A 26,333-nucleotide genomic window follows, 5' to 3' on the forward strand; every position below is an offset into this window, starting at 1 on the left:
TAATTTTTCAGTTCAGTTTCATGGGAGACAATGTATTGAATGCTGAGCTGATAAAAATAATGCTATTAATCAATTTCAATGAATTGATTGACACCGCACCACTAACACACACACAGTGATGTGCATAGCATAGCTACTGATTGGTGTAAATGCTCTTCCCTTCCCTGCACACATCCTCTCTCTCTCTCTCTCTCTCTCTCTCTCTCTCTCCTCCCCCATCTCCCTTTCTTTCTTTTTGATATTAAAGTGGAAGACAGAAATTTTCAGTAAAGGTCCTTAATAGGAAGCTGCAGGGGTCTCTCTTAGCATTCCTCTGCTTGGAGACAGGAGCTACTCAACGTCCTGCAGAATGCCTGGAAACATCAGATCAGGTAGCTATTTCAGAACTTCGTGGAAATGAGCGCAAAGTAAGAACTGTCAGTCCCCTTTCTGCATGCCATCCTGTTCTCTTCCTATTCACCATTATGATTCTGTTTCTTTATTGCATTCAGTAGAGAATTTCCCCACTGTGGAACTAATAAAGGTTTATCTTATCTGTACTTGATTTTTCACCCTCTCAAAATCTTCAAAGATATAAATATACCCACCTCAAAAAAGGAGGACATGGGCTTATCTTAGTTATACCAAAATTCTTAAGAATAACATATGATTAATATGGAGACTTACTCTGTGATTTGGATCATTTTCTTAAGTGCAGGAGTATTTTTGTTTTATCTAGTTTCTATGGTCTTCTTTCTAGTGCCTTCTGTGTGGGTGGTGCTGGTCTGTCTGTTGTTCTGCAGCAGACTGACTAGTGTGGGGGCAGCACCCATCTGTGCCAATGACCAAGCTGCATGCAACATCCTCTCCCTGGCCAACCTGTTTGACCGGGTCATCCAACACTCAGCCAGGATGCATAGCATTTCAAATGACCTCCACTCTGAGTTTGTAAGTCTATAATTTGTTGGATTGATTTGTTTTGTTTGATTTTGTAATGGCAGTATTGATATAGGTTCATGTATGTATTTGTGTAGATGCTCCTTAAGCAACCTTTAAGGTGGTATGTGTTATGGTGTTGCGTCTCTTTTTCTTTCATTATCTGATTAGACAGGGTGCATTTTTATACACACTGTTCACCGAGGATACTACATACATATGTACGCTCAGTACACCTAGATAATAAAAGACGTTGAATGCAACAAACCTGAAAGAAATCCTCTCTTCATGGAGATTCTAATGTTCAGTTTGTGTTGAAAATGTTGTGGAGAAGTGATTGATTCAACAGTGTGTTCGATGTGGAGGATTGCCATTGAATTGTATTGCATTATGATGTTTCTGTTACTTAGCTTTCCCTTTACAGATTTAAAATTTAAAAAATGTACAGAACCACCTGTCAGTACCTATAAAATGATCCTACAGATGAATGAAAACCTTTAAAACAGTTTCAGCAAGAATTTAGTGTTATAATCTTCATAGAGGTATGATTTATTACAGTACTATAAGTTTTAGATTGATAACAATGTGTGGACATACACACATCTTAGTCATTTGTAATAATTTGCAATAGCAAACTATTCTACTGTTTCATTCATCACTTTTTGTACTCTACGCACAGTTGACATTTAGATCACACCCAACCTCTGACATTTCATTCTTGTATTCATGTTTGTCCTATTAGGAGCAGTACTTCCTGCCCAGTAAGAATCAAATTGGCCGGGTCAGTCGCATCTGTCACACCTCCACCATCCTCACCCCAAATGGCAAAGAGAACGCTCAGAGATTGGCGGTGAATTAATCTTTATAAAAGTTATTCCTCTCATTGACATGCACTGTTGACATATTTACAGTAAGAATGCAAAGTATTCTCATCCTGTCAAAGCATCTACAACATACCACTACATGGATGTCTAATTTTTTTTTAAATACATGCTGTTTATATCTTGAAATTTCCATTTTTGTATGCATTGTGTCTTTTTGTTTTTATTCTTGCATCATCTCAAACATCCAATTACTTTGCATTATGCCAATTTTATTGTCACCATACAAAACTGTTAAACTGACTTAAAAGATTGCTTCAGTTTGAATTGATTTTAAAATATATATATAATAGATCCAAAGTCCATGTAACACTTACCAATTCAATTTTCTATACATAACACGAAAAATATAAATTAGGAAAGTGTATCATATTTTGCTTTTTTTTCTTTTCATTTGTCACAGCAAGGCATAATTATGATTTTGAAGTCATTTTTCTAATTTTCTACTTGTGGAATGTTGGATAGAAAAATAGAAATAAAGACAATAATATTGATAAGGTCCACAGCCTAGCTCCTTGTTCACTTGTCATTGTCACAGGTACACTATATAGAAGTTTTGGGATGGTGCTGTTTTTCAGGGGTTGGGCTAAGCCCCTTATTTCCAGTAAAGGGAAATTTTAATGCTTCAGACAATTTGGACAATGCAATGCTTCCAACTTTGTGAAAACAGGTCCTTTTCTGGTCCAGCATGACTGTGCCTCAGTGCCTAAAGCAAGGTCCATAAAGATATGGTTGGATGACTTTGGTGTGGAAGAACTTGACTGGCCCACACAGAGCCCCGACTGCAACTGCAGCAAACACCTCTGGGATGAACTGGAACAGAGATTGTGAGATTGGCTTTCCTAGTCCTGCCTAGTCATTCAGACCTAAATTAAATCAGGTATTTAGAGGTAGTCCTCTCATCCAGGTCATGACAAAAATACAAATAACCTTTTACAATTTTCAACCTAACATTCCACTAATAGAAAATTATTAACTAAAGAAAAATACAAAGTTGTGGGGGGAAAAAAAAACATTGCAGTGATGGCATGTGCAGATGTGTTTTAGACTGCAGATGAGTGGTCTCATGATGTAGCCGCTATGGTGATGACCTCTGGCCTTTCATTACTCTGTTTATCCTGCAGAAATAAACCTTACCTCCCCCTCAATTTTCAATTTTCAATCCAACATTCCACTAATAAAGAAATTTGAAAAATAACTTCAAACTCTCCCACCTGTACTGTTGTCACTGTAGAGAGAGGAGCTGACGGAGGTTATTCTCAAGCTCCTAGTGGCATGGGGGGATCCTCTGTGGCATTTCCACCAAAGCATGATTCACCACCAGGACTTCAACAATCTCAGCTCCAGTAAAGCTCTTCAGATGAGTGACATGGTGCACGAGTTACGTAAAGGAGTAGAGAAAGTGGCTGAAAAGGTAACTATATGTCCTAAATAAATTCCAAAGTGAAATGGTGTGGGAGGTAGTTTGCCTGAGTCCTGTCATACCCAGTTACAATTCTTGCTTTAAGTGTAGAGTTAATTTTTTTTAAAGAACTTTTTAGACTTTTAGAACAGGTTTTAGAGCCAAAGTTGCAACATGTGATGTTGCATTGTACCTTAAATAAAATGGGATTCGTAATTTATCACCAATGGTGGCAGATGCTTGGAGCTGGTAACAGGTTGTACTTTTATTTTGTTTGTAAGAAAATTACATGCAATAAGAGTTTCTTCCTCCTGGTCTTTGGGGTCATTCAAATGTATATAAACCAATTAGATGACAATGTATATTTTGTATGGATTCCATTTTTGAATGTATGCTAAAATGGGTGAAATAAACAATGAATGAATGAGCAAGCTCAAGATAGAGACACATAAAAATCCCCGCAAAAGTATCTCTTAAAACTCAAGAGGCTGACCCTTTATACTGACAAGTGTTTTTTCATTATTTTGTGCACCACATTTAAATCAACAACAGCTGGGTTAAATAACATGACTACTGTGAGGATATGTGTTTACTCAGATACAAAGTTATGGCTTCTTTCTTGTGAATGCATTTGCCATATTTGTATGAAGCTCAAGTATGTCCTCTCTGCTCCAGATGCAGAAGCTGGGGATAATAAGTAACTCTGTCACCAGCCTAGATTCTCCTGAGGCCTCGGTATCATCCGACAGTGCTGAGTGGCGACTGATGAAAGAGTATGACCTCCTCTACTGCTTTCGTCGTGATTCCAACAAGGTCCAGAACTACCTAAAGATTCTGAAGTGTCGCATTGTTCCAGAGCATGGATGCTAAAAGCCAGAAAACAATGGAAGCTATGTTTAACTTATGGAAATATCAGCATATTGAGAGAAAAAGCCATAGTTACAAACTACACAGATAACACTGTAGTTTTTGTTGCATTATGGGATTTTCACTGATAAACAGATATGTTCACTCTTGTCATGAATGAATTGCTACTGGAACCCAAAGAGTCTGCCCATCCTGTACTTCATGCCTGATATTAGTCTGTACAAACATGAGTTGACTATGAACAAGACAGAATAAGTGCAATACATTCTACGACAAACTCCTCTGTAAACATACATCATCCAAATATAGTAATGCCATAAAAACATTTGTAAAACATGGATGCAATGTTTTTCATCATTCCTAAAAGATATTTTGTGAAAAGTGACACTGTGTAAACACTGCTGTTGCAAGAAACGACACCTTTCAACCTCAAGTCCTCAGAGCATCGTGTGTGATTTGTTTTATCAGTCATGATGCTCTGGTGATGCCCTGAGGCCCAAAGTTCAGTTCAGTTCGGTGAATGCTAACATTTTATGTTTAAGCAATTTTTTGAAGTTTGGCTAAATGCAGTACTCACTTATTTACATATTATACATACATTAAGGGTTGTGTGTAATCATGTTAGAAAGGGATTACTTAACAGCCAGTATGGGAAGAACTAACACTCAAAGCCACCAATGACTCTTTCAGAGTACATATAGACATGTAAGCGGTAATTACGATAGACCTGACCAAAGTGCACTGATTTGAAATGGCAATTAAAATACAGTCACTCTCCTTTTGTACTTGCTAAGAAGACTTGCTGTATGGAGAGACTTTGAATTGAGACTGAAAAATGAGATACTATAAGTGTGCTTTCAAAACAAATAAAGCAAATGGTTCATGTTCAGAATGGAACATTTACTCTCAAGTAATAAATACAAGCATTTACTTTGATTATATTTATTGCGAGAGAGAGAGAGAAAGATTGCACTGACAGTGTATGCTGGTTGTTTGAATTGCAGATCAGTGGCTTCATGATGTAGCTGCTATGCTGATGACCTCTGGCCTTCCACTGCTCTGTTCTCCACAGGAAATATTAACAGAGCCATCCCTGCAACATACAAAAACAATAATAAACAAGCTGTCGCATCAAGTGGCCCATGTGCAGATCCTGGAATGGTGCATACCTTTTCATGGTCACCACGGTGTCAATGTTATGGTTCTCCTCTCTGTGTTGCAGGTTTCTCAAGATAATCTATACATTGTATGCACAAACACACAAACAGGTAAATGTTAATTTCAACTTCAACTTCCTTTTTTTGTTAGAAGTTATAAGATAGAATTAGATACATAAGGTAAGACATTGCCAACCAAGAGCAGAACATCAAAATACGCAACAGGTTTTGTAAACCAGCTACATCATTATCAGTTATAAGTTATAGTTTTTTATATAGAGAGAAGTTTATACTGATCTGTCTGTCTCTTTCCCCTATCTATTTGCTCATTATTTTATTTATTTAGCATCTTTTCCGTTTCTGTAATGTGTCTTCCAGGATTCCGTGATGACGGAGAGGTCATGTGACTTAGGTCTGGTTTGGAGGCAATTGGAAGTTGCTTAATGTTTACTTTTATATTTTTTTTTATAGTTTATCTTTACTCTTGCATATGTTCCATCTATAATTCACATACAATCTATCTATTTATCACTGACTTAACTGTGAAACTGTCAAGGCACCAAAGTCTAAGTGCATATATTATATGCTATAAACCGCATTATTAAAGTGACTATAATTGACATTTTTAGAATAAATATGTATCAAATGACAATGACAATCTCAGATCGTATAGGTTCGTTCAAGCAGCCGACACAGTACTTTGCACAGTACTTTAACACAACTTTAAGTCTAACCATATTTTAAAAATATTTCAAACACAATCCCACATCAGCTTTAATATACAGTGGCTTGCGAAACTATTTGGCCCCCTTGAACTTTGTGACCTTTTGACACATTTCAGGCTTCAAACATAAAGATATAAAACTGTAATTTTTTGTGAAGAAACAACAACAAGTGGGACACAATCATGAAGTGGAACAAAATTTATTGGATATTTTTAACTTTTTTAACAAATAAAAAATGAAAAATTGGGTGTGCAAAATCATTCAGCCCCATTGAGTTAATACTTTGTAGCGCCACCTTTTGCTGCGATTACAGCTGCAAGTCGCTTGGGGTATGTCTCTATCAGTTTTACACATCGAGAAACTGATATTTTTGCCCATTCCTCCTTGCAAAACAGCTCGAGCTCAGTGAGGTTGGATGGAGAGCGTTTGTGAACAGCAGTTTTCAGTTCTTTCCACAGATTCTCAATTGGATTGAGGTCTGGACTTTGACTTGGCCATTCTAACACCTTGATATGTTTTTTGGTGAACCATTCCATTGTAGCTTTTGCTTTATGTTTTGGATCATTGTCTTGTTGGAAGACAAATCTCCGTCCCAGTCTCAGGTCTTTTGCGGACTCCATCAGGTTTTCTTCCAGAATGGTCCTGTATTTGGCTCCATCCATCTTCCCATCAATTTTAACCATCTTCCCTGTCCCTGCTGAAGAAAAGCAGGCCCAAACCATGATGCTGCCACCACCATGTTTGACAGTGGGGATGGTGTGTTGAGGGTGATGAGCTGTGCTGCTTTTACGCCAAACATAACGTCTTGCATTGTTGCCAAAAAGTTCGATTTTGGTCTCATCTGACCAGAGCACCTTCTTCCAAATGTTGGGTTTGTCTCCCAGGTGGCTTGTGGCAAACTTTAAACGACACTTTTTATGGATATCTTTAAGAAATGGCTTCCTTCTTGCCACTCTTCCATAAAGGCCAGATTTGTGCAGTATACGACTGATTGTTGTCCTATGGACAGATTCTCCCACCTCAGCTGTAGACCTCTGCAGTTCATCCAGAGTGATCATGGGCCTCTTGGCTGCATCTCTGATCAGTCTTCTCCTTGTATGAGCTGAAAGTTTAGGGGGACGGCCAGATCTTGGTAGATTTGCAGTGGTCTGATACTCCTTCCATTTCAATATTATTGCTTGCACAGTGCTCCTTGGGATGTTTAAAGCTTGGGAAATCTTTTTGTATCCAAATCCAGCTTTAAACTTCTCCACAACAGTATCTCGGACCTGCCTGGTGTGTTCCTTGTTCTTCATGATGCTCTCTGCGCTTTAAACAGACTTCTGAGACTATCACAGTGCAGGTGCATTTATACAGAGACTTGATTACACACAGGTGGATTCCATTTATCATCGTTAGTCATTTAGGTCAACATTGAATCATTCAGAGATCCTCACTGAACTTCTGGACAGAGTTTGCTGCACTTGAAGGAAAGGGGCTGAATAATTTTGCACGACCAATTTTTCGTTTTTTTATTTGTTAAAAAAGTTTAAAATATCCAATAAAGTGTGTTCCACTTCATGATTGTGTCCCACTTGTTGTTGATTCTTCACAAGAAATTACAGTTTTATATCTTTATGTTTGAAGCCTGAAATGTGGAAAAAGGTCACAAAGTTCAAGGGGGCCAAATAGTTTCGCAAGCCACTGTATAATCACCATTTGTATTCCAGTTATATTATTGCAACACAGTTCACCACATAATAAAACTGCAGTGCCTCAGCAGACATTTCCCAATGAAGTATGGTGTCTGTCATGGAGCAAATAGCAAATGTCTCAAAGTTTTAGCAGAGAAAACAATGAAAAGAAATTATATTTGTCACAGGAGATACGCAAAGGTTGCACAGGATATGACATGTTATTTTTATCCCAAGAGCTAACAAAAATTGCCAGAAAACTGTTCTCTCATCCCATGTCCTGCCTACATAACTGCTTTCAACAAAGACTTGGTTGCACAATATTTCTGGAGTTCTGGTAGGTTCTGGTGGGGACGACTAGAAAGACTAGTACTCTGTTTGCTTTATATTAAATCATTTTTTACCTAATTATTTTGCAGACAGACCCGGGTGCTCTGAAAACAACCCCATTAGCACTTGGTACTTTCCTCATGATGAAATTAACAGGAAAAAAAAGCAAAAAAAATCGACCACTTAGAATTTTGGTCGAGCCAGAACGTAGCGACCAAAAAATCAACCAGTCAACTGGGAGACTACAGCCCTACTCAACACATTGCAGAAACATGCTGCAAATAGCACAAAACATTACAGAAAAGTGCAGCAAAGTGCTGAAATTGGCTTGGACATGCTTGTTGCTACATTTTGTAATCAGTCATTTGGGTTCTGGACTGATATAATACTACTGTTGTTCTCTGCACAAGCAAATAGTGACTCCACCAAGTGTAATATTTCTTTTCCAAGGATGACGAAGGAAACAGAGCATGTCCATGTTTTTGGTAAATTGTGTGTATTAGCAGCTTCCTAAATACCACCCATATATTTTCAAACTGATGAAGATGTTTTCTTAATTTGTTGTTTTTGTTTATATGCATGTCTTTTCTTAAGTTGCAATGCATTGAGCTCTCTTGGCCACTGTACAACAGACTAAATTTAAAACTAGAATCAAACTTGACAGCATATCAGCATAACACTCCAAACTAAATAAATTATCTTCAGGACAGGGACATTTTTTTGTGTGTTTGGGGTTTTTATACTGTTCTGCTTCCCAGTAGAGGTGTCCTTATGTAACCTAATGCAAACTTTGAAATATACCAGTCCCCTTACACATTTTAAAATGAAAAGTCTATTTTCCAAAGCCACTCTAAAAACTTCTTCCCTGTGACCTGACACAGGTTTCTGATGACAACACTGATTAACATAGCTGCACGCTTGCATCTGCCTGTGCATGGCTTGGGGCAGGGTTGACCTTCACACACAGGGAACAGAATAAAGCATGCATTTTGACCGAATTGACACAAAATCCAGTAGTGTGCCACATTTACCCAGGACTGTTTTTTGGTTCAGAACATTGCCATTATGAAACAATTCTTATTTTCAAATAATGTTTTATTTTTTTGATGCACTCTTTTGTTCACACTAACTATGCTCTCCTGCTCCCTCTTTTCACTTTGTAGCTTGTCCAATCGCTGCTGTTTGTCTCACCATTCAAAACTATGGAGTAGTGCTCTCTGCCATCTGTCTGTACTGAATCAAGGTTGGTGGCTAGTGATTCTGTTGATTGATAGTATGTATTTTATTTTACATTACTTTTTACATAGCATTATTACACCTATAAAAACAAAAATACAAGGAGCAATTAAAAACTCCCACACACTCAAGATCACACAAGATCATTACAAGCACAAGATTGTGCTGTCATCATGCTTGCACCATTAAAATAAAGCCTACACTACCCTGTGTAATAACATTTAAGCTCCCAAGATTTTCCTTCTAGTTCACTCTTTTGAAACACAGTTGACTTAAGTTTAAAAGGAAACCAAACTGAAAGTGGCACTGGGCACTCAAACAAAATCAGGAAGTGTATGTTGTTTGACTTTTGATCCTGTGTTCGTGCTTTTCTATACCTTAGCTAGCTTTTCTGGCTGCTCCGGGACAAATCTCTGATAAATCTCCAGACAAAGGGAGGATAGTTTCCCGCCTCCACTCAGCATGTGATGCCTGCGAGCTGGGAGGGGCGTGCCCGACGGAAGGAGAACAGTGAAGACCTCGGCTCCATTTTCATCCACCTCCTGCAATACCCACATAGCATCAAGCCAGATGGAAGATATTAGAATTAATAGATAGAATAGAATTAAATCTTTTACATTCAAGTACATGCAAAAAAACTATTCTCACTGCTAAAAATTATACTTTACACATGTGTTTTTAATTAGTCAGTATACCTTTACTAGTATGTCGGTGGCAGAAACATCCACTGTGGCAGACTCCTCCTCTGGGGCAAGGCCATCTCTGCCTATCAGTAAGCCTGCTTCAAGGGCTGCTCCCACAGCAATGACCTCATCAGGAGGTGCTGAGCTGAGAAGCTCTACGTCAGTAAACATTTCACGGATCATCAGCTGGAGACGAGGAATCCTTGCTGAACCACCACAAAGAACCACCTACAATGCATGCAGCACATGAAAAGCATGCTGCATTTTCTACTGATAGAGTTAAGGTTTTCATTTTCTTAAACTCCACATCATACAACCATAATTGCAGTTACATAATTTCAAACAATGGACCATATATGAACATACATGTGGCTGTAAAAAGTTACACGTAATGTACCTTGTTAATGTCGCTGGTGGAAAGTCCAGCCTTCTCCAACAGGGGTCTGATTGGCTTGATGCTCTTGTTGAAGAGTGAAGAGCAGAGCAGCTCAAATCGGGCCCTGAGAACACAACAGATTAAAAATTATTATGTTGTAAACAACTACTCATCCAGATGTCTGGAATGGTTTTGCAGAATATATGACACTATACGCTTACAGAAAATTTGCTCATGAAGGCAAAATATCACAAACCCATTCCAAACCAGTTCTAAAAAAAAAAAAAACAACGTTTTTGTCACATTCATTCAGTTACAGCAGTCCATGGCAGTGTCGTATTCAGTAGTGTATATTCTTAAATATTTGAAGCTCTATCAAGTTTTCAGTTTCTCCAAATGTTTGCTTGCTCTTACCTTTTACATCTGTAGTATTTGTAGCATTTTTAAATTTAGAGTGAAGTTCAATATGGTTTGTGTGATCTTTTGTTTTGTGTTGGTCTTTTGTCTGGTGTTTTGTCCTATGAGGCCATCATAAAAACAAATATATATATATATATAATACGCAGAGACTGAACAGAATACGAATCACATTTTAAAATGGCTGTCAATATACAGTATGTCATGTACAATACTTAACTTTTGGTAAATGGAGTAAATGAAATCTTTTTCTGCACTTAAGCTCTGTCACTTGAGTATATGAGCAAATTAAATAAAAGCATTAAACAAAAAGTAAAATGCATAGAAGAGCTTTAGTTGGGGTAACTGGACTTCAGTTTAAAAGCAAAGACATTTCACTTCTCATCCAAAAGGATTCTTCAGTTCTGATTTACTGGTCGGGAGTTGTGTAGTGGTTGTACATACAGATGGTCTGAACATCCTTACACAATCCACAATCCTACATATAAAGCTCTGCTACATGTATTAGATTTGGAGCAGATCATAAATTCTGTATCAAATTTTGCCTGCTTTCTTCAAATAAGTTAATTACTCAAGAAAAGTTTGATTCTATACATGCAGTTATACTAAGATTAAGTATTAAAGTTGTAAACCTAAGACAGTTTGGTGAATGTGAATGTTAGATATTAACACAAAAAGCTTGAATTGTTTTTGATGCACATCTACTTAGATTCTATATGCAATCAAACAGTATTAACATAATATAAATTACATAAGTGGCCTCAGTCCTCGGCAGGGGTAAAGAGTAAAAAAGTAAATTTACTTGAGTACTGTACTTAAGTACATTTTGTATATCTGTATTAGTATACAGTATTATTATTTTGGAAGCTTATACTTTTACATATATTTTATTATGAAGGTTGTCTTTACTTGCTAGTTTGAAACACAGCTTTAAAGGCCGCAAATTAATTTTCTTTTCTTCTCTGAAATGTGGTAGGCCATACACTGTAATGATAGCTGAAACACATAAGGATGGGGACTCCTCAGCACAACAGCAATCATGGCCATGTATAAAGTCCATATTCAGATATTTGAAATGAAGAAAGGTTCACATAAATTTATAAGTTTGCTCCTTTTACCATGCACAACCTTCACCACTGCATACAAAAATTTGCCATCCAATCTGGGAAAGCATGTCTAGGTATGTAAACATTTGTTTAATTCCAGATAAACATATTAAACAAAGTTGTCTATCCTTGTAATACAGTTTTTTGTTATAGTTGGTCAAATAAAGTGACCTTTCATAGGTTTTCCTGTCAGGTTGTCATATTGGCACTGGGTCCTGTGTGAATCCAGTGCTAATTCTAATAGTTAGCTAGAGAAAATGTCGAGTTAACATTGCTGACTGAAGTCCTTTCAGAAATCTGTTTTGTTCTTGTCAAAAACACAGTAGTATTAATACCCAAACACATTTTCTCACACACACAATTTCTCCATATGCACCAGAATTCCCAAATAACAAATTTTTTTTTTAAAGCTCAATTTTGTGACCATTGTGAATGTTGTGATCTCTCCTCTCTCATTCCTGTCATGTATGGCTCCAAAATAGTCAGTTCTTTGACTCAGTATATCAACATATTACATGTTTTGATTTTATCTTCAGCTCTTTTAACTAGCTTTGTGTCAGCTGAACAGCTTACCTAGAGACACTGCATTCAAAGTCAATACCATTGTGCAGGGAGTCAACAAAGCAGTTGGCTGATCCTAATGAGGACAGTGAGTGTTTGGCCATCTCTGCTCCATTCATCAGCTTTAGCATTGCTCGAGCATTACTGCTCACATCATGCTTAAAGGTGCTGTAAAACAAACACAGACAAATAACATGAGAATAGCTAGGAGGAGACAAATATAAAATTGCAAATGTGTGCATGAGAAGGAAAACACCTTGAATCAAGATATGACAAGATTTTATAATCATTTAGAATATCTACAGAGTAAACCAAAGCCAAAATTCAAATTTAGTAGTGAAACACGTATTAAACTAAATGAAATTAAATTACCTTAACCTATCTACCTACCTATACCTAGCTAAAGTAAATTACCCATAAATTGGCCTGTTTTCTCTGAATTGACACCCGTCTGGCCCAATCATGCCTCTCTCTTACTGGGCTTCTTCCCTCTTCCTCTGTTTCTCGTGTCAGGTGCCTTGGCTCGGAAGTGGATGATAAGGTATCTTTGTCAATAGTCAAAATGAATTAGTAAAAACCAAAGTAGTTGGGTACAAAAAAAAATTAAGAACCTAGCCACTTCCAGACACAGGAACAGAAAGAGGAAAAGGTAAGTGGAAGGGAAGGTGAGGAACAGAGGTACGAGAAGGAAAGGAAGCAGGGACTCCTCAGGGAGAGTGGGAGCAGGTAGGTATTGTACCATGCTACAATGATGATCGTGAATTCAGTTACAGTCGATAATAACATAATCATAAAGCTGTCATAAAATAAGACAGTCTAAAAGACAGTTTAAAAACATACAGGGCAGCACTCCGTACAGCCAGAGCCAGTTATTACTCATCACTCATAGAAGAAAATAAGAACAACTCAACTCTTTCTTAGATCCTATTCCTACTGGGTTACTTAAGGAAGTGTTGGCACCTCCTTTGTCCCTGACATCAGGCTATGTCTCACAAACGTTTAAAGTTGCTGTAATCAAACCCCTGCTAAAAAAAAAAGCCCACTCTTGATCCAGGGGTTTTAGCAAACTATCTCCAACCTGGTCTTCACTTCAAAAATTTTGGAAAAAGTCATCACCAGTCAGCTGTGCAAGTATCACCATAATAACAGCCTATTTGAAGTCTTGCAGTGCTACATTTGATACTGTTAACCACCAGATTCTTTTACAGAGACTAGAAAATCAAATTGGTATAAAGGGAACTGCTTTAAGCTGGGCAAGTAGGCAAGGTGATCAGAAAGCACTCTATAAATTTTCACTGTTATGCTGACGACACCCAATTGCATTTATCAATGAAGCCAGATGAAAGCAATCAGCTAACACAACTGCTATCCTGTGTTACAGATATTAAGTCTTGAATGACCCACAACTTTCTTCTATTGAATTCAGACAAAACTGAGGTTCTACTACTTGGTCCAAAACATCTTAGACAATCTTTAGCTAGCTCCTGCTGCCAGCACCACTGTAAAGAACCTTGGCGTTAGGTTTGATCAGGACGTGTCTTTCAACAGGCACATAAAACAAATCTCGTACTGCGTACTTCCACCTTCGTAACATCTGCAGCTCGTGTTCTGACTAAGACAAAGAGGCGGGACCACATTTCACCTGTGCTGGCCTCTCTACATTGGCTTCCAGTAAAATTTAGAGTAGAATTTAAGATCCTCCTCCTTACCTAAAAAGCCGTGCATGGTCTGGCACCATCATATATCACTGATCTCACTGAACCATATCAGCCTTCTAGGGTGCTGCGTTCCTTAGATTCAGACTTACTGGTAATACCACGAATCTCAAAATATAGATATGGAGCCAGGGCCTTCAGTTATCAAGCTCCTCTTCTGTGGAACCAATTACTAGCCTCACTTCGGGTGGCAGACACCCTTCTCTATGTTTAAGAGTAGACTTAAAACCCTCCTTTTTGACAAAGCCTGTAATTAGGACTGTTCAGGCTCTGCCTGGACCAACCCCTAGTTATGCTGCCATAGTTTTAAATTGCTGGGGGAGATCCTTAGACATCAAGCTTTCAGAGCAAGGGGACTCACTCATCATGTCCCATCACCTGTACAGTACTAACTCGCCCTCCCCTGGAGCTCTTGTGCTTCATCTTTTCTCAGCACTTCCGGAGCATGTTGCTCCTGCCTATTGCACTGATAGTGAATGTCAAATAACTTGGCATAAGCTATGTTTTAAGCATTGTCCCCTTGCATGTTTTCCCCTTTCATTGCTTTTATAATGGAATCCTAGTCAATATGATTTGGCTTTTATTGACAAAAAATCTCTGTGATGCCAAAATAAAAAAGATTTCTAAAAAATATTAAAAAAAAAGATTACAAAGTAATGTAAATTAATAAAAAAAACTTAATGCTTATTTTCCATGGTCGCTTTGAGAACCTCTCTTCTTTGTTGTACTCTTGAACAAGCCAGGCATAACACCGTGCAAGATGGAGACTAGTGAGGGAGGCCACAAGACACCTATGATTATTCTGAAGAAGTTAGAAACTTCAGCAGCTGAGATGGAAGGGACTGCCTACAACAACCATTGCCCGTGTTCTTCACCAATCAAAGCTTTATGGAAGAAAGACACCGTTGAAGAAAGCTCATATTAAATCTTGACTAGAGTTGGTTCAAAAGCATGTGGGAAACTCCAAGGTCAACTGGAAAAAGGTTTTGTGGTCTGATGAGTCCAAAACTGAGCATTTTGTCTATCAGATTAGATGCAGTGTTTGGCAGACACCAAACAGTGCACATCATCACAAACACTGTCACCACTGTGAAGCATGGTGGATGTTTCTCAGCAGAAGTCTAGAGAAGGCTAGTAGCAGTGGAAGGTAAAATGTGTGCAGCAAAGGGCTGTTTCTGTCCGATCCCCATGCAACCTGACAGAGCTTGAATAAGTTTTGCAAAGAAGAATGGAGTAAAATTGCATTGTCCAGATGTGCAAGCCTGACTGATACCTATCCACACAGACTAAGTGGTCTGACTGCAGTCAAGGGTGCATCAACTAAATACTGACTTGAAGGGAATGTATCATTAATACAGTCATTTTACATTATATATTTTTAATTAATTAGCATTATTTTGTGGAAATCTGTTTTCACTTTGACATTGATTATGATTCCACATATAAAAGCAATAAAAGAGGAAAAAATTTAATTGACCAGACAACCAGTCACAGACATCCCAAGCTTTCATATTGACAATTATTACTAAATTAGAAAAACTGGTGTTTACTGAATTGGTTGAAAATTGCTCAACAAGCAGTTTGGCATTTTAAACTATTCTAAACCCTGCAAAGTCAATGCCAAAACAGAGTCTGTGTAAGGTCTAGGTGGGTGGCCCACGTCCCATAACACCTACTCTTGAATGGGAGTCAGTGAAATCAAACTCAATATGTGTTGATCAAGAATCATCACTGACATGGACCATGGTTGGGACTTGAGCTTTTGACTACATACTGACACACATAGATACATAAATACATTATACACACACTGGAGAACCTATGTGAGCTCAGCTATCATCAAATCTCCCACAGACGTTAAAAAAGGGGCAATGAATGTTCTTCTAGCAATTGTTGAAGCTACACAGAAAGTCATTCTGGTCAGGGTTTCCTTACACACGACATAGCCATAAGGCCATATGCCATGCAGTGATTGTCCTATGCATATGTCTTCTGCATTTTTTTTTCTTAAATATGCTGGAATAGGGGGAGGGCTTTGGGGACTAGCAGTATTTAGATGTGTAATTAGACAAAAACAATGGCATGAAAATGTATAGCTATATTGAGGTGAAACTTCTCTACGAATAAAACTGTGCACAGGAAGTTGAACTTCAAGAAACAGCAGAAAACACAGAATCTACCGTCTGAACTCAGTGGCAAGGTGCTGGGCCAAAGCCTGGGTGAAGCTCTCTCCTCCAATGCTGTGGTCAGTGTGGGTGCTGACAACCTGGAATATGCCTCCACTGACCTGCAGAACTGTCACACTCAGGGACGTTCCACCCAGCTTATACACCAGGACATGGCTGTCAACAAGCACAGATCATTGTGAGGGCAAAATTGTTTGGAATCTATTAACGGTCGAAATGAATCCATTGAGCCATGAATAATATAAACAAGGTGTAAATCAGACACATGTGCCAATAGCCCCCCCTTGAAGAAGAATAGAAGAAGAAGAATAGAAATAGAGAAATATCCATTAAATTTATGAAAATCTGGTTGCCTATTTTACGTTTAAATTGGCTAACCAGGATAAAAATTATATAATATATAATTTAAGTAGCATTAATCTGTGCAAGTAACTTATCATTAATCAATGGTTACACAAGCTCAAAATCTGATATTAAGCATGTGCTGTAGATGAATGGTAAAATGATGTTGGATTGTTACTTATCATTGAACAGAAACTATCCAGGGCTACCATGTACATTAATGACACCTGTTTCTCAGTGTCAGAGTAATAGGTACACCTAGTTAGTTGTACCTTATATCAAATTAGACTCTCTACTCATTGACAAACTGAATAAAATCCCATCCTGTCCTTGATTTTATCAGTAATGATGTGATTACTGAATAAAAGTCAAACACCAGTGAACCAATCAGCACCATTGCTGTACCTCCGCCCAGACTCCCCACCGTCTTGTCCGATGTCATAGGCCAACAGAGCAGCAGCAGGCTCATGGATGAGCCTCAGCACATGGAACCCTGCAGCTTCAGCTGCCTCCCTGTGTAAAACAAAGAGAATGGTAGACTTAATTGAAGGTACAAATGGAAAAATTTCCACTTCCTCACAAAAAATAGTGCTGCTGTAGTGTTAAGTAATGGGACCTACCTCAGAGCACGCTTCTGAACATGTGCAAACTCAAATGGGACTGTTATGACTGCCTCTGTGACATCAGAGCCCAGAGCTGACTGAGCTGTTTCTGTGAAAATAGAAATTATATTGATATTAATACTGTGTCTTTACCAAGTGTGCATCTATGTGCTTTTCACAAACTACCTTTCATTTTGCTGAAAATGAGTTTGGCAGCATCCTCTGGAGCAACATACTCTGGGTGTTCTCCTGCTGTAATCTCATAATGAGGCCTTCCTTCTCTGTTGACCACCTGTCCACAGGAGTCAGTTTTCAGACTGAGGATTCACTGCTTGATCAGTACAGTCAATTGTGGATTCAGCAAATAATTTCAAAATTAAAACTAAGACACAAGCCATCATGCTTCTCATTGCACATAGCGTATAAAAGCTGCACTACTATACAGTATGATGAATATACAAACAATGTATGTCGCAAAGCCTTAATCTAGAGTAAAAACTCTTGTCTTGTTATAGAAAACACAGAGTGCAGCTGTTGCAGAAAAAAACTGACCTGACACTTGGTCTGTGTTCTGTGAGTCTGTATCTCTGGATCATCAAAGCTGTCAGTTGAGACAGAGAAAAATATATTCAGAATGTACAACACATTACAACACATTTAGTAATGTAAGGCAAGTCTGTAATGGCCAGGTGTGCTTTTGCCTGAAGGTTGGCCAATGAGATGATTACATCAGTAAATAAATAAAAAGGCTACTCATTATTTTGTAAAAGCAAATGTTTTCAGAAACAATATTGTATGAGAAAGCATTGTTTCATTTTTGTCTAATTAGTTCAGTGCTGTTACTCAACAAATGAGGTAATATATAATTTCCAGATAGATTACAACTGATAAAGAGCTCTAGCTTCAGTGTTGTATGACAAACAGCTAAACCAACCTGCCTCTGTTATCACTATCACATCATGTTTTTCTAGAAGTAGTAGACCAATATATTTCTGATATGACACTCAGTCACCTGCCGTTAACATTTTCAAAAGACAGTATTAAGTATGTCACCTTCTCCCCAGCACTTGTTTCACTTTAACAACTGTGTTGGCAGAGTTGCAGACTTGTCCTTGCTTTGCTGCAATACCTACAATCTGCAGAAGATAAAAATCAGACAATAAGCAGCCGGGCAATTCCGTGAAAGGGCTATAGAGGTTTTGTAGCAATTTCACAATTCACAATATCTTTTTAAAAGCAGAATCTGAAAATGTAAATGACAGGTGTTAGGGGATAAAACTAATGATGTAGCAATCTTTACAAACCAAGGCACAACAACTTAACAAGACTCAAAACCAGGAAAATTTCTGTGCCTGAAATGTGTTTGGGGGTTAGATAGGGGTATAATAAGGGTTTAACACAAGCTTTTTCACATGTTTTGCAAATCTCTGACACCAACTGCCAATCTGCTTTCCATCTCCACCAGTTTCCAGTATATATACTCAAGTACTGTCCTTACGTTCAAATTCAAGGTACCTGTAATGAATATTTCCATTTTACGCCACTTTATGCCTGTACTTCATTACATCTCAGAGGTAAATAATGTACTTTGCACTCCACCACATTTGTCTGACAGCTTTAGTTACTAGTTACTTTTTAGATTGCAGTTTTTTTTATTACCCTCCTGTTCACTGAAAACCATGAATCACCAGATGTATTGATTTTCAAGATTTGTGATAAACTGAAGGATAAAGTGTGCATTTCTGGATTGAGAAAATTCTCCTATTTCTTAAAAAACACACTGTCAAAAATCAGAAAACAAGGCTGCTTTTCCAAGCTCATAATAATTTGATAGATGTGTGGTTCTCGGGCCAGCCACACTACAAAAAATGCCACATATAACGATCTTATACACGGACTGGTAAATGGGTGTGCATTTAAGAACATGGCCTCCATTTTGGAGGATAACATAATCACTTTTATAATCTGTTATAGTCATTCTTTATTTGCCATAGAGGCAAAGGAATGATCGATTACAACTAATTGAAATTAGTAAATGAGACGGTGAGGGTTAAATACAATCAGAGGGTCAAATACAAAATACCAGTATCTAGAAAAATGAGACACTAATGTGCCTACCTTTGTGTCTGACTGTATACTGCAACGTTCTGTGCATAGAATATTATACAATGTTTAGTGTTTTGTGTTGGGTCTTTTTGAAACCTACAGTAAATAAAAATTGTAAATTTTACCACTTTTTTCTAGATACCACTTTTACAAGTTTTGTTTTTGGCTTTCTGCCTTTTTTTGACCTTTGTGGCACTCCACTGGGGGACCCCTTCAGCTTCAGCCATGGTTCTATTGTTTACACCAAGGATCAGCTGTTAGCTCTGTGCGGCCCTGCTCTTCCAGAGAAACCAGAGATTCCTGCGGAAATACGGAGGAGAACGAGAGGCTGCAGAGCGGAAGGAAAAATCCAGGAGAGAAAACGGAGGTACGACCATATTAACCCTCCGTTATTATGGGAAATGTCCGTTCTTTTTCCCATAAGACCGACAAGCTTACGGCGCTCAGAGTGTACAGGGAGTGCAGGCTTATGTGTTTTACTGAGACCTAGCTGAATGGACTGATACTACAGTAGATTCTGTGGTTTCTCTGGATGGCTTTAAACTTGTGCGTGCTGACCAGAGAGTGGAGGACTCTGGTAAGCAAAAAGGTGGGGGGCTGGCGGTGTTTATTATCCAGAGATGGTGCAACCCGGAGCACATCTCTGTTAAGGAACAAGTCTGCACTAAAGACATCGAATTGCTGCTGCTATAGGCTTAGACTACCGGGGGCCCTCCCATGACGCATTGAGCTCTTTCTTCCTCTCCCTCTCCTTCTGCACACATTCATGTCCCATTAATGCATATTACTAACTCAACTTCTTCCCTGGGGTCCCTGTGCTTTCTTGTCCCACAGATTCCTATCGATCATGACTGGACCTCCTGCCGCGGTCCTGCTGTCGTCCTGCTCAAAACCTACTGCAATTACTACTGTTTAGTCATAATCTGATTTAAATCTGTTACGACTCAGTACAGCTACTACCATTATTGTTACTACTATTGTTATCAAAATCACCATAATGCCTTCTGTATACTTCATTGTCATTATCATTATCTACATTTCCGATACTTCTGGTATTATTACTGCTGCTATGCATCTCTGCTTGTGTGCTCCTTCTCTCACACCCCACCCCCTCTGCCTCTCTCCTTTGCTCTCTCTCTCTCTCTCTCTGGCTCTCCTGCTCGCTCTCGCTCTCTCTCTCTCTCTCTCAACCCAACCGGTCAAGGCAGATGGCCGCCCATCTTGAGCCGGGGTCTGCACCGAGGTTTCTGCCTTCTGAAAGGCAGTTTTTCCTCGCCACTGTTGCCAAGTGCTTGCTCAAGGGGGAATGTTGGGCTCTCTCTATTTACAATTTAATTAAAGAGTTTGGTCTAGACCTGCTCAAATTGGAAAGTGTCATGAGATAACTTTTGTTGTGAATTGGCGCTATATAAATAAACTGAATTGAATTGGAAAAACTGAATTGAATTGAATTGATTACTGTCTGTTCATCTGCTCCCTGAATACTGAAGAAGATCTCTGTCCTGTGGAAGACCTCCTGTGTGGTTCCAGTTCCTAAGACTGCACACCCAATAGAGCCAAACCACTACAGGTCTGTCGCCTTGACCTCCCACCTGATGAAGACCATGGAGAGACTCAGCCACCTTTGCTCTGTGGTGACCACAGCAATGGACGGCTATGAGTGGATGACGCTGTCATCTACCTGCTGCACTGGGCGCAGACTCACTGTGAAAATCATGTTTTTCAACTTCTCAAGTGCATTCAACACAATTCAACCAGTGCTGCTGAGAGGGAAGCTTGAGAAAGCAGGAGTGGATGGACATTTGGCTGCTTGGATCATCGACTACCTCACCAACAGGCCACAGTATGTGAGACTGCGTAACTGTGTGTCTGAGGTGTTGGTCTGCAGCATGGGGGGCCCCCAGGGAACAGTGCTCTCACCTTTCCTCTTCACCCTTTACACCTCGAACTTCATCTCTTGAATTTCCCTCGGGATCAATAAAGTATCTATCTATAACACTAGCAGATTGACTTCTGGAGAAGGACATTACCACATACATCGGTGAACATCCAGGGCTCTGACACTGAGATGGTGGACAGTCTTAAGTATCTGAGTGTTTACCTCAACCATAAATTGGACTGGTCACATAACACCAATGCTCTGTACAAGAAAAGCCAAAGTCGTCTCCACTTTCTGAGGAGACTGAGGTCCTTTGGAGTGTGCAGGCCCCTCCTACAGACATTTTATGACTTTGTGGTAGCCTCTGCTACTCACTACGCTGTGGTCTGTTGGGGATCGGGACAGAAAGAGACTGAACAAGCTGGTCAGGAGGGCCAGCTCTGTCCTGGGCTGCCCACTGGGCTCTGTGGAGGAGGTGGGTGAGAGGAGGATGTTAGCCAAGCTGACATCCATCATGGACAACACCTCTCACCCTCTGCATCAGACAGTTGAGGCTCTCAGCAGCTCCTTCAGAGGCCGACTGCTACGTCCACAGTGCAGGAAAGAGCGCTACCACAGGTCCTTCATTCCCACTGCTGTTAGACTGTACAACTCAACAGTCTTGTCTTCTTTTCCTCCCTTATGTCGACTTGTATATAGCTGTATATTGTACTGTGTTTACTTGTTAATTCATTATCTCTATATTTTTGTAACTGCTTTTGCACACTTTTTGCTTTTTGCACTCTTTCCTGTTCTTGTGAGCTGCCACGACAAGTGAATTTCCCCATTGTAGAATCAATAAAGTTCATCTTAATCTTAATCTTAATATTATGGGACAGAGAAAGCACTAAATGCAGTTCTTGCATATCACTTTTAAATATGCTGGATCAAGTTTAAAGTTTCAGAAGTATACAATGGACAGTTGTCAGTTTAGAAAATTATGATAATGGCATTTAGTGGTATGTTAAGTAAGTGGTGGTATGTTAAATAAGTATGTTAACTCACAAATACAATCAGCATTCTTTCTCCCAGCATTCCTCTGTTTCCCAATTTGCGATAAAAGTGTTGTATAGTTTGCCATCTTGGCTTATCATTATGATTGTTAAGTGACTGTGCTTCCCAAAAAATATAAGCACAATTGGTAAGATGGTGCTGCTGTAATTAAGGGCCAAAAATTTTTAAATCTTTCAAGGCCATGTCCCTAACACCATATGTCTGACTGTTGAGAAACTTTACACACAATTCAACTCTCCAAAAAAGCCTCTTGGACCATAAAATTCCATCTGATGGATTTTTGGCTAATAAGCCAAAAGTCAAAATAAGCAGTTTTCTGACCAGGTCAAAAGGTTCTTGAGGAAACTGACATAAGAGAAGGCATATGTTGTACCTGTTCATTGTCTCTGTAGGCCACCACAGCCGGAGTCACTCTGTCTCCTGCATCATTAGCCACCACATCAGCCCGCCCATCCTGAACAACACACACACACTTCAACTGCAAAAAACATTTTTGTTCCTGTGTTCTTATTTCTAAAGCAATGTGTAAGAGGAGTAGTAGTATGTAGTATGTGCACAAAAGTCAAAAATGGCATGCACCAAAAAAACCAAAAATTAAGAAAAAAAAAATCACATTTATTATATTAATATGTATTATATTTAACTGTGTGCATGCAATTTATAATTCACAGACCACCTGGAAATGTGCACATATGAATGTGCCTTATATCTATATATGATTTCGTGAGACCTGTCACTGGCCCTATTTGTACACATAATTTTTATATGGAAGTGTGATAGGTGAACATCTCTTCATCCATCCATTTTCTATACAGTCTATCTGTCGAAAACATGACATTTTAGCAAAGATCTGTAAATGTGTAAAACAATCTTGAAATGCACCAAGCTCCAAATGCAGGTAGACTGGCAATTATATGTCACAAGCCTGTCGGGATAAGATAAACTTTACTAACTCTGGAGGGACATTAGGTTGTCAACCACTTTGTTCGGCAAAGTATGTGGGTGCAGACAGAGACCTCATGGTGCATTTAAGTGCATCTCATAATTTTTTAATATCTGGCAGTGAAGGTCATAATCAGTATACATATATTTCAGCCAATAAAAACAAATATACCCGATGAGTGCATTTTTTTCAACTATCTATGCGTGTACATCCATAGTGAACACTTTAAAAGCACTCGCTAAAAGCAGAAGATATTTTGACATTAGTAATCCACATAAGCTGAGTTGACCTACTGTCTAAATCATCGTAAAAGTACCATAAAGAGTGGGGCTAAAATCAACCTGTTTCCTACTTCTCTCAGGTTGTAGTAGACTAAAAGACCACATAAAGTACAAACATCGATCAAAATAGTCAGTGGTTCAGTTTCGCCTCAGCAATGTAATTACAGACAGACAAGTACAGACAAGTACAGACATCGACATATTACAAAGAGATTTGATAAAGTAGATGTTAATGTCACATTTTGGATTTTTTTTTAAAGATACCAATTACTGATTAATATCATTCAATATGCAAATATGAATAAATATTTGTATATATTTTTCAAATATTCACAAATCTTCAATAAAGTTCATCTTAATATGCATGAAGAGCTACTTTTAAACATTTACAAACTGGTTACACATACACAGATTGAGCTACAGGTACGCAACTAACTACCCACATTTTTAAATAGTTATACTACAATAATGGCCCTATACATTATAGATTACCTTGCTTAGCGTGCGGCCACTACAACCTGGATAAGTGATAGAAAACGAATGTCTAAAAAATTGATCGATTAAGCGATATATTTTTAAAAAGCTTTAGTTCTAACCCTGATTGTCATACATCATCAATACTGTGATAAGAAGATTATAGACTGTAGGGATGAGTCAACTTGGTCTACATTTCCAGGCATTTTTAATGGGTATGCTAAATAAAGCGAAATTCATTTCCAACATTTGCTGGATTTCCCCTCAACAATAATTAAGTAAAGAATAAAGTGTTAAATATCAAGTGTGAGAAAAATATACATTTTAAATACATACTGCGTGAATCCCAGCAACATCTGTGCTGCTTCTAGGATTCAAAACCGTGTAAGTGCGAGGCCTACGTTTCGCCGAGTGAACACGGCGCAGTTGCACGGTTAAAGACTACATAAAAAGCAAACTGTTGAAGAAATGAAATTGCCAGATGTAGGTACCATAACAGATATCTACAACTGCACTTAGACTGACGTTACGGAGCTATCGCACAACGTCTCGACAGTGTATTAATATGCCGCGTTACTACCGCAACAAAATGCGGTATTTCAGCGGGATTTTAGAGTTTAAATTAAATCCACCCAAAACTGTTCGATTAGGACAAGGACAGGTCGGTGTTCACTAGGCGCAACTCACCTTAAATACTGCTACACACGCGCTTGTGTAACCGAAGTGGACTCCAATAGCAGCCATCTCATCTTAAAAGGCTCGACCACTCGCATGCGGCGCATTTTGCGCTCTCCTTCCTCTTCGAGGAGCAACTTCCGGTAAAATTTCTTTATTTATAATTTATTTATTTATAATTATTTTATATATGACAAAAACAACAACAACAACAACAGCAACAATAACAATACTAATAATGTTAATTAAAAGAAAAAATTCAAAACCAAGTAACCATTTTTTTATTCTGCGTACCCCCTTTTTGTAGCGAAACACCTTTCTGTAAGAATTTGTGGTGTTTTTGTTTTGTTTTGACGCTTCAAACATCTGTTGTAGCTATAATTAGGAAAATATAGAAGAACTATAACATACATGAAAACGTCATGCCGCTTAAGTGACGTATATTTTCTGCGACAATACACGTGTTTTTTTTTTCATGGTGTACTAGCAATTTTTTATCCCTTTATTGACAAAGTATAACAGTAACAAAAGTGTCATTGTATTCATAATACATAATCCAGAACTATAGAGAAATTGACAAAGGAACATAACACTGACATTAATGCAACGTATCACATAATCCTTCAATATAAAGTGCAATAGCAGATTGAATAAAATAAATAATAAAATGAACACAATGAAAGGAAAAGAGAAAAAAATATATAACTACGTAAATAAAAAACATAATAAGACAAATTCCACAACGGGCAATTTTAGAATGATCTCATCTATTCAATTCAGTAGGGAAATTCTTTAAGAGATCATATATTTTTTGTGTCTTTATTGTTCTTAGTTTTAGTTTATATATTTTAAATTCATTCATAAATACATTAAATTTGGGGGGTGATTTTAGTACTCTATTCTTGTGAATAAAAAGTTTTGCTAAGCATAAGATCACATTCCTACATAGTTCTTTGTGTTTTTCAAGATCATACCATCATGATGTTACTTTTTAATATCATCTCTAGAAACTGAAGCTGGGAACAATACAATTTGTCTTTTAATCCATTTAAGACGAAGAAGAATCAGCTTTATTGACAATGTATATATTTTTACAGACACACGCTGAATTCATCTTCTGCATTTGACCCATCCTTAGTTGAACACACACATGCAACACCCGGCAAATTACATGCAGTGAAACACACACAGGAGCAGTGGGCAGCATCAAGCGCCCGGGGAGCATATTTGGGGGTTAAGTGCCTTGCTCAAGGGCACATCAGCCAGCTAATGGAGGGGGGGGGGGGGCATTTTTCGCATTAATAACTCCACCACACCCAAATTTTTCCTGCCCGTCCGGTGGGGGAATCGATCCGGTGACCCTCCGATCACAAGCCGCTTCTCCAACCTCTAGGACACGGCTGTGAAGATTATTCCAGAATGCTTGTATCATACCACAAGAGATGAAAATATGGTCCACAGTTTCAATGTCATTTTCACACATTTAACATTCTCCAATATAATCGAATTTGTCTGTGGGCGGCACAGTGGTACAGTGGTTAGCACTGTGGCCTCATAGCAAGAGGGTTCCAGGTTTGAATCCCGGTTTGGGCCCTTCTATGAGGAGTTTGCATAGAAGGGCCTGTGAATATTCTCATTCATCCAGGTCATGGTTATCTCAAGGAAATTCAATCGAATGCAACTGGACTTAGTTATTTGTCTTTGACTAGGCTGGGACTAGTCAAGCGAGCATGAACTGATGAAGCCTC

The 26,333-nt window shown here is 38.5% G+C and overlaps 2 protein-coding genes across 3 annotated transcripts; one reads left to right on the forward strand and one right to left on the reverse strand.

Annotated features, from left to right (window-relative positions):
• Positions 1 to 254: 254 nt before the first annotated feature.
• prl2 (prolactin 2) lies at positions 255 to 4,500 on the forward strand. Its single transcript, XM_046378552.1, has 5 exons — positions 255 to 371; positions 740 to 927; positions 1,658 to 1,765; positions 3,031 to 3,210; positions 3,874 to 4,500. Exons 1-5 carry the CDS (start codon positions 350 to 352, stop codon positions 4,066 to 4,068), a joined length of 693 nt encoding a protein of 230 aa, XP_046234508.1. The 5' UTR covers positions 255 to 349; the 3' UTR covers positions 4,069 to 4,500.
• Positions 3,668 to 24,733, reverse strand: hspa14 (heat shock protein 14). Of its 2 annotated transcripts, XM_046378546.1 has the most exons (15): positions 24,598 to 24,733; positions 22,586 to 22,666; positions 18,228 to 18,310; positions 17,727 to 17,775; positions 17,361 to 17,466; positions 17,193 to 17,283; positions 16,978 to 17,085; positions 16,225 to 16,386; positions 12,342 to 12,497; positions 10,267 to 10,369; positions 9,882 to 10,097; positions 9,564 to 9,728; positions 5,235 to 5,302; positions 5,043 to 5,158; positions 3,668 to 4,064 (listed from the first exon to the last, which is right to left on the reverse strand). In XM_046378546.1, exons 1-14 carry the CDS (start codon positions 24,652 to 24,654, stop codon positions 5,080 to 5,082), a joined length of 1,524 nt encoding a protein of 507 aa, XP_046234502.1. In that variant the 5' UTR covers positions 24,655 to 24,733; the 3' UTR covers positions 3,668 to 4,064; positions 5,043 to 5,079. The 2 variants fall into 2 exon arrangements, with proteins under 2 accessions (XP_046234502.1, XP_046234501.1); XM_046378545.1 differs by lacking the exon at positions 3,668 to 4,064 and having other exon boundaries at positions 4,945 to 5,158.
• Between the last annotated feature and the right edge of the window lie 1,600 nt (positions 24,734 to 26,333).

The sequence above is a fragment of the Scatophagus argus genome, chromosome 22, assembly GCF_020382885.2.
Source record: "Scatophagus argus isolate fScaArg1 chromosome 22, fScaArg1.pri, whole genome shotgun sequence".
In the NCBI taxonomy this organism is placed as follows: domain Eukaryota; kingdom Metazoa; phylum Chordata; class Actinopteri; family Scatophagidae; genus Scatophagus; species Scatophagus argus.

What these genes read in the sequence shown, in the direction of transcription:
- prl2 (XM_046378552.1), top strand. Translation starts at nt 350, where the DNA reads ATGCCTGGAAACATCAGATCAG. An exon ending in GCCTGGAAACATCAGATCAG is followed by an intron (nt 372 to 739) that starts GTAGCTATTTCA and finishes TCTTCTTTCTAG; the next exon opens with TGCCTTCTGTGTGGGTGGTG. An exon ending in TAGAGAAAGTGGCTGAAAAG is followed by an intron (nt 3,211 to 3,873) that starts GTAACTATATGT and finishes TCTCTGCTCCAG; the next exon opens with ATGCAGAAGCTGGGGATAAT.
- hspa14 (XM_046378546.1), bottom strand. Translation starts at nt 24,654, where the DNA reads ATGGCTGCTATTGGAGTCCACTTCGGTTACACAAGCGCGTGTGTAGCA. An exon ending in CTTGCCACTGAGTTCAGACG is followed by an intron (nt 12,498 to 16,224) that starts GTAGATTCTGTG and finishes TTTGTTTTACAG; the next exon opens with CACCTTTAAGCATGATGTGA. An exon ending in TTTGAATGCAGTGTCTCTAG is followed by an intron (nt 10,370 to 12,341) that starts GTAAGCTGTTCA and finishes TTGTGTTCTCAG; the next exon opens with GGCCCGATTTGAGCTGCTCT.